The 12,965-nt window shown below is 45.6% G+C and overlaps 1 protein-coding gene across 2 annotated transcripts; it reads left to right on the plus strand.

Annotated features, from left to right (window-relative positions):
• The first annotated feature begins 1,279 nt into the window (after positions 1-1,279).
• On the plus strand, positions 1,280-10,500 carry SDHAF1 (succinate dehydrogenase complex assembly factor 1). 2 transcript variants are annotated; one of them, XM_085632272.1, is made up of 2 exons: positions 1,280-1,408; positions 9,561-10,500. In XM_085632272.1, exon 2 carries the CDS (start codon positions 9,580-9,582, stop codon positions 9,832-9,834), a length of 255 nt encoding a protein of 84 aa, XP_085488398.1. In that variant the 5' UTR covers positions 1,280-1,408; positions 9,561-9,579; the 3' UTR covers positions 9,835-10,500. The 2 variants fall into 2 exon arrangements, with proteins under 2 accessions (XP_085488398.1, XP_085488399.1); XM_085632273.1 differs by lacking the exon at positions 1,280-1,408 and adding an exon at positions 6,599-6,731.
• Positions 10,501-12,965: the final 2,465 nt, after the last annotated feature.

Raw genomic sequence — 12,965 nt, forward strand, 5'->3', positions numbered from 1 at the left:
GTCTCTACTCTTTGCCCCGCTCAAACCCCGTGCTTCCGGTGCCCTCTTACTGTCCAACTCTATACCACAGCACCCTGCTTGCTCCTTGTCTCTACTCTCTGCCCCCCCTGCTCTCACCCCATGCTTCTGGTGCCCTCTGCCTGGCCCGTTCTATGCCACAGCACCCTGCTCCCTGTCTCTACTCTCTGCCCCCCCCCACCCCTGATCTCATCCCGTGCTTCTGGTGCCCTCTGCCTGTCCTGTTCTATGCCACAGCACCCTGCTCCCTGTCTCTACTCTCTGCCCCCTGTCTCTACTCTCTGCCCCCCGCCCCTGCTCTCACCCCGTGCTTCTGGTGCCATGCTCACTCTACGTTACCTCCCTCAACTCTAACCCCACCGCTGCCACTCCCTGTCTCTGCTCTCTGCCCTCTCCGGCTTCTCCTGTGCTTCCGGTGCCCTCTGCCTGTCCCGCTCTATGCCACAGCACCCTGCTCCCCGTCTCTACTCTGTGCCCCCCACCCTCACCCCATGTTTCCAATACCTTATGCCTGCTTAGCTCTGCCACAGCACCCTGCCTCTACTCTCTGCGCCCCCCCCGCTCTCTTTTTAGTTATGTTTTATATTATTGTATGTGAAAGTTGTAACACTTTTATTAGAACTTTTACATACAATAATATAAAACATAACTAAAAACGTATAAAATCCCAAAAGGGAGACCTACTGGCTATGCCAATGCTTGTTAAGGACTTGTGGCCTGCACAGAAGCAAGCTGAAAACTAGGCAGTTGTGAAAATCTACCCTAAACCAGCGCCATATAATAAACGGAACCAGTGAGTAAATACTCAAACTGTCACATTTCATTAAAGAACTGCTGGGCCACATTCACACCACCTATGGACGGCCTGGTCCGGCCAGATCGCCTGGCGCGTCGGCAACAGCCAAAAGCACGACAGCCCATCTGTGGGTTGTGAAGAGAGCTGGGAGGCCGCGGGCACTATTAAACGATTTCAACCATTGTTAACACCGACCACCCGGTAATAGCCCAGATACGCGCCGCACTCCCTCCCTCCAGGCAAAGTAGAAAAAACTTAGACCCGCTGATGGCAACACTCTGATCCAGCCAAGCTCTACTTTCTCAGTTTCTCGAAACAAATTTACAGCTGTCGGAAATCGTCTAGACCAGAGGGACGTGAAGACTCTTCTCACAGCCAACCAGCAGTTCGGAATTCTGTGTGGTGCAGTTGGATTGGCTGATGGCTGAAGTACTCCAATCATAGCCCACTTTACATCTTACTTCTAAACAGTTCCCATGATGCATTTAGCCGTGTCACCGGTTGTTTTGCGACTCGGAATAAAATGGGCGAATAGTATCAATTAAAAGCTATCGGCGATCAACGGACGTTAGACTGAACTCACGGACGGTCCGTGTAAGTAACGGACAAGCGCTGACCATATGCATTACTCTCTTAATGTATTTGCTTGTCGCTGTGACACTTGTAGTCCTGGGACCTGTTCGGGGCGTTGCAACATTTCTATTAAAGAAGTTTATATGAAACGTGGGTAGTTCTCTGCTTTCGATGTACACGTTTGAGGGTCTAATAGGTCTCTACTAACCCTGGCAACAAACTATTTGTGGTTATGGTCATACTACCTCATTTGCGTTGTGGAACTTGTGGTCTTGTGTATTGCTTGGACCTGGGAAACTTGGTAATTATGTTCCCACGCGCCTACTCTAAACGTTCCGTGCCCTGTAAATTACATAGTTGCAAAGTTTTCAGATTGTGAATGTGTGACATTTCTATGGTTTCGTTGTATCGTACGTGTAGATGAGGTTCTGTAGCCAAGTGTTTGACCCTTTTACTGTGTGTAATACAATTAATGACTTGCCTGGTCGAACGAACTCAACTGCTTTCTCAGTCGCAGGCAGCGACCTAGCACCACTATAAACAGGTAAGACTCTATTCCATCATTTGTCAACCACGATTCAATTCTCTCTGTCTGGTTACAGATAGATAGGCATCAACAGAGAGATTGCATTCACCAAAAGTTCATTTTCCACCGATTACTCGAAATATGGATTTATCTTTGATTAAAGGTGTGCGTTATTTTATACATTGTTACCTGAAGGTGAAAAACCAACAACAAAAAACAGACGGAATTATGCTGTCCTTTTCAACTACGTCTTTGCCCCTCCTACTACCACTCTGACACTAACCCCCATTGCACTGAGTTTGAGGCTGTACTGCAGGGCTCATCTGTCAACCAGGCTGAGGATGAGCGAGCCGAGAGTGTCTTGTCACCTGGATTAATTCAGTGGTGTCTCCTTCCCTAAGCCGGATGAGCGTCGCCCCACTGAGCAAAAGGAATAATAAAATAATGATAACTATGGTTGTTATCATTTTAGTTTTCGAACTGCAGTCATTGGCTCTCTGGCTGGGCAAGGCTGGCCAGAGCAGGGGGAGGAGTGGTTTACACTCCCAAAGTGTGCACAACTGCCGGCCCTCTTGGGCTGGCCAAACAGTCATGCGCACTTTGCATCATACCCACCAGGCTGCATTACACAGCCTGGTGAGGAACATGCCCAGCCGCCCATTTCCCGTCTGAGCGCCGAACTACAACGCTCCAGACTAATCACAGCGCTGCATTGCAGTGTTATGATTGGCTCAGGGGAGCCTGGGAGCTACGGTGCTTCCTGCTGCCGGGGGAGACTGCAAGAAGAGGTAGGGGAAGAGGCAGATGCAGGCTGTTGAAGGTAAAAATGTTTTCCTTTTTTTGTCCCCCATTCCCACCGCCCAGGTCCGGTAGAGCAGGCGCTACTGGATTTTTGTTTTTTTAGAGTTTTATATAGCGCGAACTAGACCCGAGACATCAGATGTCAGAGCACTTTACATGAGCACCAGTTTTGTTACAGATGAACACATTAATTTTTGTAAGGCACAGGGAGATTTGCCTAGAATAACAGGATGTTGAGCATCGTTGCCGAGACTCAAACCCGTTTCCCCAGCTTCGAGGTCGACTGCTCTTACCGTAAGGCTACATCCTCACCCGAAATTAATGTATTAACTTGCGTTGCTGGCTGGCCCTGGTGAAATAACGGTCAGGCTCCTGTCGGAGGGGAGACCCGTGGCAGCTGAGGTGGGCTGACTAGCGCTTTTATAATGTGCGCTTAGTTGCAAGCACCGGAGTAAATGTGTGTCTGGCGGCAGAAGGGCAGATGAAGCCTGCAACATGTTGACTTAAAGCAGCAGCATCCACTAGTCCAGTCAGTATGTCCAGGTGTAAGAAGGAACCTGTGGAGAGAACAATCCTTGACAAAGCCATTAATTTGTGCTTGTGCGAGAGCTATTGGCTTTGCCAAAGTATTTTAGCCATGTCGTACAGCATGGCTAAAAGTACATTTTGAAAAAAAGTGCTACACGATAGCCGCGTCATTGCTCTCTTTTCCTATGCAGGACGGGCATTCAATGATGAGAAAGGGTGTGGGGGTACCAACTAGCAATGATGACGGTGAGAGGTGCATGGACAGTGGCAGGAACATGTAAAAGGGGTAGGGGGGAGGGTGAAGAAGCAACATGGGGAAGAATAAATAGCACCTCAATCGCAGCGTTCGTAGCGATGAATGCTAATCAAGAGGGTACAAACTGTGTTTGGTTCATGCTTGAGAGAAAGGAAAAGGTGCCGGACATGCGTTGGCCAATTCGGAGGCAACAATGAAGCCAACGAATGGTAAGCAGTGGACTGGCCCGAGCACTTTATTGTAAACAATACCCCTCGCACCGACACAACATACGCGGTCGGAAGGTGAGACCTAAAAAAACATGGCTGGCAGCAGTTTTAGAAAACTTTCTGTGCCACCCGCTGCCTGCCTGCATTACCACCTGCACCAGTGTCACAAAGAGCACAGGGGTCGCATGATGGCACCCCTTCGGATGGGCACGACAGACTTGGTTGATGGCAACTAATGAATCCGCACATTTTCTAGCGAGTCCCATTCAGTGCTTAATTTGAGTCGGTGGTTTCCAGTGCTCAGCACTTAATCGCCAATACCAGCACTTATGACAGTCTGCCATATGTCCCGCACCCTGACGCTTAGCTTGATCCTCGCGAGCTCCCCAGGTCCTCGTGGGTTATGCGGCTTGCATCGTAACTATTTAACCAATTCCTTCGCTTAATTCCCGGACTTCCGCCCCACGAATGTAGGTTTTCGAACCCATCGACAAGCCCGACCGGGCTGCCTCGGAATTCCTATCGTGTACAACACAGACCTGACTCGCCCTTTTGGACCAACCCTCCCTATTTTTCGCCGCTCCCCTGGCTCACCTATCAGCCCACACGGAATTTTGACATCAGTCGAGCCCAGGTTGTGACGGTTTTTGACGGGGCGCTTCATCCTAATTGTTTCCCGCTTTTTATCGCTGGCTCTATTTCTTGCCTATACCTCATTCCGGACTACAACACTAGGATCGTCTAGTTTTGGCTGGCGCAGCTGCGCAACAGTTACTAATTGATTGGGTCATCCTCTCACTGCTTTCTCCCAGGCAATTATTTATCATTTTCTTGTCCTGAAGAGATCCCACTACGTGTTAAGGGATCGAAACGTCGTCGACAATCATTTCTAAACTCCAGTGTATTACAAAATTGAAATGTCGGAGTATGAAATGTTTTATTGACTTTTTGATAACAATTACCTTTGAGCACCAAAAAGTCACCTTTTAAAATCACTTGCCTGGGTACCGGAAATCGGCTGATTTCCTATTACCCTGCCACCAACTCACTCACTGTTTTATTAATTTTCTCACTATTTACAGTAATTTTTTTAGTTATTTTTGCATTGTCTTTAAACATAAAACCCAATTTTTCATTGAACTAATTGTGGCACTTTAATTTACTCGAATTGAATGGGACCACTGTTCCTTTATAATAAAGTCTGCCATATGTAGGCACTGTTTGTCTAAGTTAGAGAAAACACAACAGAGTTGTTTAATAATTCAATATGCATTAAAAATGACTAATTACTTCTACCCAAGCCAATCGTATAGCTTTGGGGCCTGGAGTATTCTGAATTGTTACACTTGTATGGTGTGATAACTAGTAGCTGTGCTGTTTCAGTCTTTGGTGGTGCTGACAGGGGCAGTGGGTGGTACAAGCTGAAGTGGAATCCTGAGGAAGGCCCTGGCACTTATTCTTTTTACAAATTAAGCACTGGTCCCATTCATTCATCACCATGCTTCATCATCAGTCATTCAATCACTCCTGTATCCTTCAAAAAAATAATTTGCTCATCTACCAATTTTCCAACCACTGATATATTCAACCAACCACACAACTTCACCCACAAACTTATCAATCAATGTTAGGTGTGAGGTAGTTTAATTGTTTTTGCCTGGCGCCTTGTGGCACCCTTCAAAGATCTCCCCTCTTAAATATTTACAACACTTTTCTTTGCCATTGCCCTAGCTTCCCGTTCAACACCATGCCGGCTTCAAATGATATTGAGGACACAAAAATTGATATCATTCCGGTAATCCCACCAACATCGCTTCATGCTTGGAATTCATAACCCTTAGCTTCAAAGGTTACAAAACTGAGATCTTGTTATAAGACAAACTGAGGCTAGACCTCTACCTTTTGACTGCCCCAGAGGTCTTGTCCCCCACCCTCACATTAACCGCACTAAGTCCCAGAAACCGAGGGCTCCTTTTTAATTCTGAACTATTGTTAACAGTAGTTAAAGATATGTTTTCTCTCCAAACCTCTGACACTTCTGCAAATTGATTACCGCATGGTGCTCACAAGAGCCCTTGTAAGGACACACCTGTACTGCTTTCACAGGTTCTACGCAATCTAGCCAAAAACATCCTTAATCTATATAGGCTTTAGAACCAGAAAGCCAAATTCTGCGGAAAACTCCCAAACGCAACAGCATTAATTTATACTTGAAGGCCCCCTAATGGCTTCCAGGTAAGCCCAGGATCCAATTGAAGGTTCTTCACAACGTCCACATGGCGTATTGTGGTAAAGGCCTAGAATAGCTGCAGAAACGAACACTTACTGCCACTACAGCTAGAAGCCTCAGACGAGTGGCTGGCATTTTGATCCATCACTACTCTTTCAGGATGTCAAAACATTGATGTGAATCCTTGGGAGTGCATCACCCCAAATTGTAGAATGTCCTTTACCCCTCTTTGATGTTCAAGCCCATCTACCTATGATTTGGGAACATTTAAAAGACTGAACCATGCACATTTACTTTCAAGCGCAACACCTCCATTGATGAAGCATATATGGACTCCATATATTTTACATTGTCCTTTTTCCCAGCACTTTGAGATAACATTCACAATAAATATACATAACAGCACTTTCAGATGTGGCAAAGCCATACCACTTGGCTTTATCTGTACTTTCTTTATATAGCAATGCTAGCCTGATGCTTGAGTAGCCATTTGTTATAGCGTATGTTTATTTTTAAATGCAAGAGTTCAGTGGACTTTATGTACACGTTATGGCATATGGGCACAGCAGCCATGTACTTCAAACCTTTGGGCTGGAGGTGGACACTAGTCTTTCTTTTTATGTCTCTTGTACTTTGTGCATTGTTTGTGTCCATAAAGGGTGTGTACTCCATCGAGTGGAATGACAATATAGAAGCCATCGGTGTGTCAAGGTTGTGTATTCCACTAGGGAAGAAATCTCCCAGAGGCGTTTCGGTGAGAGTGCAGACTCCTATTACAGTGTTTGCATTGTGTGGTAAGTTTTGACTCCATTAGGTATGTTCCACACAGAGGGATATGTTTCATCTGCTTGTTTATTGTTGTGTTGACCAGTGTAAGTGTAACTGTGTGCTGTGTTAATTTTTCGAATAAAGGGTGGTATGTGGCTGCACTTACTGTTTGAAGGTATGTGTGACTGTACCAGTTGTGCTGGTAGGTGTTACTGCTAGTTGTAGTTAAGCTGTGCTGGTCTACTTAATATATGTAATATGTGTTAATAAAGTAGGGTTCTTGTTTAGTTTGACCCAGTATATTGCTGCCTTCATATTAGTTGTGGGCTTTTGTGGTAGCTGTTCATTTCATTTTTATAGTTAATTCTATAAGGGAGAGATGCGTGGCCTCTTCTGCTTGATGTCTTTCACTGTATCTGTCTGTGCAGCCTGGATCACTGTGTAATGTTATAATCAATGACCTTGTAGCAGATACGGTGAACATCACCCTGCTTCTGATGAGACATCGTTACCTCCTTAGTTTACTGTAACAAAATCACCTCCATATAACACAACTGAACCGTGTCACCATCGCAACTCCACTTCCCATACCCGACCAAAGAACAAACCCTGACCTTGTGGACCGCTTTCACCACCATCAAAAATGTTGCTACCATGCAGACCATCCACTAGGGGCCCTTATCTGCCCTTAGCCCCCAACACACCTTCACCAAAGGACTCCTACAAATAAGTTAAGCACTAAAACCCATCCTCAGTGCCTCCTTTGCCTCAGCCACATTCCAGGACACCTAGAAACACGCTATTATCACACCCCTGCTCAAGAAACCATTAGCTGGCCCAGTCATGCTCACCAACTAGAGACCCACATTCATCCTACCATACTGAGCTATTGTTTTAAACAAGCCAATCAATCCATGCCTCACTGGCCACTTCAGTAACCCCCAGCTCCTCGACGCCACCCAGTCCAGATTCAGGCCCAACCACAGTATAGAAGCAGCTCTCATTGCCACCACAGACGACATTCACATGATCCTTGACAGAGAAGACATGGCAGCCCTCATTCTCTTGGACCTCTCTACAGCATTGGATATGGTCTCACACCCTATCCTTCTCAAGCACCTGCACGAGACTAGCATCCAAGGACCCGCTCTCCACTGTATCTGCTCCTTCTTGACAGAGAGAACACAAGCTGTCAGCCTGGCACCTTCCTCCTCGGAAGCCCGTAAACCCATCTGTGGAGTGCCTCAAGGTTCCTTACTTTGGCCAACAACATTCACGCACACAACACCAACATAATCTTCTATGCCGACGACTTGCAACTCGTGCTCTATCCCTCAGACAACACAGGAAACAAGCTTACCACCTGCATGACCATAGTTGCTAATTGGATGAAAGCAAGCCTTTTCAAGCTCAACACAGACAAGGCATTAGAACACCTCACCATGAGACCAACTGGTGACCGTCTGAACTCTGACCCACCCGCAGATCTCACACCAGGACCTTGGAAACTGCACTTTACTACACGAGTCTACACCATCACGGCATCCTTCTTCCACCTCCTGAAGATGATGTTCTTCAAATGGCTACCAAGCAAAGCCAGAAAAACAGTCACCAGCAAGTTCTTACAGAACACCCTCTACGCCGGGATCAGCAAGCAACTGACTGGAAGGCTACAACCCATCTAGAGCGCGACAGCCAGGATCATTGTGAACCTCCCACACAGAACTCACATCACACCACAACTCGAGGAGCTCCACTGACTCACGATACACAAACAGGATCATTTGAAATACATGTTCAAAGCACTAAACAAATAAAGCCCTACACAACTGTGTTCTCACCTTCCTTAACAGTCATATTTCATTATCCTTCCACTTGGGCACCTCTGCTGTGCAGGATTCCTACTCGCACACACCCCATGCACTAACAGAACCAGTTTAGGAGGACTGGTATTCTCTTACATCACTCTTAAGGCATGGAAGAGCCTACCTCTCAACATCAGTGCCTCCTCCTCTCTTCTTGAATTGCGCAAGTAGCTGAAGACCTGGCCTTTCAATTAACCAAACTACCATAGGCAGGGCTAGCACACACACCTGCTCAGCACCACAATACCCTTACAAGTAATAGTGCATTTTACAAATACTCATAATAATAGTGCGCTTTACAAATACATATAACAGAACAACTTTTACTGGCTATAGGAACTTACATGAAACATCAACCATTCCACTCTTCTAGTTGATGTAAACCTGTGTGGGACATTTCAGGGCACCAAATCTCACTAAGGGTATGGCTGAGACTTATTCCGTAGCTCATGTTAATTCAATTCAATTCAAATGTCAATGTTGTTAGTAAGCTTTTTTTAAGTTGTTCCTCTTGTGCTGCTAGAGCATGGCCTCGCTGATAGATCTGTGATGCTCCTTTTGGCCAGAGTTGAACTGATTTGCATAGGGTTTGTAAAGCTTTATTTTTTTATAGTGTCAGTTAAGCCAAGTAAACATATATCATTTAGTAATGGGCCTTAGTGGTTAATAAGGTTTAAATCGGGCATTATATTTTTGTTCTCTGTAGACGTCACCTCTCCTGGACACGTTTCTGTGACTAGCGCCCAGATATTAGAGAACTGTATACTGACAAATTCAGACTAAGAAACAAGCACAGGGGTATAACTGTTGAGACTCACAGGTGCTGTATCTGGCAAGGAACATCAACATAAGTGTTTGCTTTCTGATGTGATGCACACCGTTTCTCTACAGCTAGTTATTCGCAGACTCTGAAGGCAAGTTTTTTTTTCAATGTAATGTTTTCACAATCAATGCCTCTGTTAATCTACTTTTTTTTAATTCTATGCTTAGGTTGTATCTCCCACAAACCATGGTTAGACACAGCAACCTCCAGAAGCAAGTTCTGGGCTTATTTAAACAGTTTTTACGGGCAGCAAAGGACAAACCAGGATTTCTGCCCCGAGTCCAAGAGGAGTTCCGGAAAAATGCCAAAATTCCCAGGAGTGACGTGATGCATATTGAGTTTCTGCTTCGGAGAGGTCAGAGGCAATTGGAACAATTGAAGGACAATACCACAAAGCAAATGGGCGCCTTCATCAAGAGCAGTTCTGACGTGAAAGAATAGTTATGTCAAAAAAACGAAATACCAATGGAAAAATGAACAAAACTTATACGTAGTTGAGTGTTGAACTGCTCATGCTTTTTAATGTTGTGAGGCGTTCAGAAGTGGATAATTGCAACTGAACATCAGTTTTTATAGGAATTTGAACTAAAATGCACATGAATCCACATGATACCATAAAAATGTAAAGCCATGCTAAACTCGTATAGTTGTTTGCCACAAACACATCAAAAACTGCACCTTCTGGCTGCACATACAAAAGACCTACCATAAGGTTGTAACTGCAGAAAGGTGATGCTTTAAAAAGTAAAACCAAATTTAAATGTGCCCTACTTCGTATTATTGCTGCTTTGGCACAGACACATCACATCCAAGTAAAGGAGCTGCTATAATATTGTAGATCAACTGAAAAAGAAATGAGTTAAATATGCATAGTTATTGCATTACCATTGAGTGGTGAGGGTCTGTAGCAAACACCTGTTTGAATTACATAATCGGTCAGTACAGTACAGTAGTACATTTATTTATAGCCCTTTATGTTTTATCTATGTTTGATAGTTATTCATATCACAAAGTAACTCTGCATATACTTTGTAGATTCATTGTACATTTTTTGTTTTCAGTTGTCAAATCCTTCTTCGTCAAATAAAAATTTGGGCAACCGATAAAGAAGCCTAGCAGCAGAATTCTGCACTGGCTGCATTCGACTGATAGTAGTTTTGTCGGATCCCAAATACAGTACGTTGCCGTAATTAAGTCTGGAGATGAAAAGAGCTTGAATCTTTCCTGTCCTTTGCACTGAGATGGGGATCAGCCATAGGATCTTTTTAAGCCATTTAAGCGCTGCAAAGCAGGTGGCCGTCAACCTAGCCACTTATTACTTCATGGATAACCATTCTGCCAAAAGTAAGCCCAGGCTCCTAACCTTGTCCGATAGCGTGGGTAGAACACCTAAAGAAGCAGGCCAATGACGTGGACCCCAAAGAGCAGGGTTCTTACCTAGGATCATGACCTCTGTTTTATCCCTCCTGATCTTGAGTAGGATGTTATACATCCAGGAGGAAATCTGACTTAAGTCGAAACTGAGGTCCGAAGGCCCATGATTCTGAGCAGATGACAAGGTAAAGATGATCTGGGTGTCATCAGAATAGATAAAAACGGCCAACCCACTGCTCTGTACCACAAAAGCTAAAGTGTGGCTACAAATGTTAAATAACATCGGGCTCAACACAGAGCCCTGCAGTAGAAAAAAAAACCTGAAAGTACTGATCTTTAAAAAAAGATCTGAACCACTCCAAGGCCACGCCATCAAGACCAAGGTGCTCATTATGATGGCGGGTGGACATTAGTCCGCCCGCCCGCCATCATAACGGTGTGGGACTGTCCACCAGATGTGCGGCGGTCCCACCAGCCCGGGGCATCCTGGCCTTTCAACATAGCGGATGGTGCTGCAGCTGCAGCACCGTTCGCAATGTGAAAATGCCACAATGTGCATTTCCATGCACAGCGTGGCAGGCACCATGCGGTGCCTGCTACCTTGTGCATGGAAATGTAGGGTGGTACCATCGGTACCACCCCCCCCCCCCCTGCAACGGGTCCCCACAGCCATTCTCTGTCTGTCTTTTTGCGGCGAGATATCCACCGCAAAAAGACAGGCGGAAGGGCTCGATATAATCACTACGGCGGTGCCTGCGTGACACTGCCGCAATTATGCCCTGGTTCCGCAAGGTGGGCGGAAAAAGACCCCCTTGCGGGACCATGGCAGACGAACTTTCCGTCCGCCGCGAGAATCCAATGTGATTCCCACTGCCATCCTAATTTGGCAGTGGGTTAATCTCATTCTGATGGTGGGAGAACCGCCGGCTTGGTGGTCCTCCCGCCATCATAATGAGCCCCCAAGTGCCATCAGTCCGTCCATTAAAATAGGAAGAGGCAGAGTGTAAAAGGCAACGCTAAGAGCTAATAAGATGAGCTGAGCTATTTCTCCCTCATCCAAGTGCTGCCTTAGCAACTCAGTTACCCCCAGAAGGGTGGATTCCATCGAATGTCTAGCCCTGAAGCCAGACTGAGAAGGGTGAAGAAAATTCTGAGATTCCAAAAGAAGTTAACGAGCCGTTAACATGTTTCTCCAAAATCTTGGAGAAAATGGGCAGCAAAGAATAGGTCAGAAATTGGACAGATTAGCTGTATCCACTTAGTCTACAGCTTCTGTCCCGAAAATGTCTTTATCCCTCTTTCAATATACTTTTCACTTCACATTTGTTTAGTGGCATCCACTGATACAAGAAGAACTCTCTGGTGCACTGTCAGCTCTTTTGCAAATTGTTGGGTCTTTATAAAGCTGGAACGTGTGGTCATGTTTATATTTGTATTGCACCAAGACTAAAAGTCAAGAAAGAACAGAACGAGGGCACCTTGTGTTATACTCTGTACCTAAAGTTCACAGAATACACTTTGCCCTCTTCCTCTGAAAAGATCACATACTGCTATGGTTTAACTACATACCTTTCTCTGAGCATTCCAAGAACTTAATCACAGTAGAGCATCCAATGTTACTAAAAACAGGTTTTAGGAATGTTCAGCAAATTTTCAGTCTTTTATTGAGGTTGAGCCTGCAAGTGCATGCGCTAGCGTATGTGTCTCGCTTGCGAGATTCTTTTGTTCCCAAAAAGGACTTGGAGCCCACCCATTACTTACCATTGCAGCTCCTTCATCCGAAATGTCATTTCCAATGCTTGCTGTGGAGCACGGATGAAGCACAGAATATTTAGATTTAATCAGTGCTCGTTCGCTGCTCCCAACACAATTCGGGTACTATTTCACCCAACTACTACTGCCTGCCGCCAGTGGTAGCTCCTCTGCTGTGGCGGAGCGCCACCCCCAGCCTCAAAACTAGAAAAATAAAACAATAATAAAATGGGTTTATTATCGTTTTAATTTTTGAGTGCTAAGGGCAAGGCCGAGTCTCGGGAACGGGAACTTAGCGGGGGCAGTCACAAGGGGGAGTGGTGAGCACTGCTGTCAGTGCACATGCCGGTTTTGCTGGCTGTCTCAGGACGGCCAAACCGACACGTGCACTAAGCTGTCTCCAACCATATCTGCGTTGCGTGTTGGAGACAGCAAGCACAGGCTCC

Source organism: Triturus cristatus, chromosome 2_1 (assembly GCF_964204655.1).
Source record: "Triturus cristatus chromosome 2_1, aTriCri1.1, whole genome shotgun sequence".
NCBI classification, from domain to species: Eukaryota; Metazoa; Chordata; class Amphibia; order Caudata; family Salamandridae; genus Triturus; species Triturus cristatus.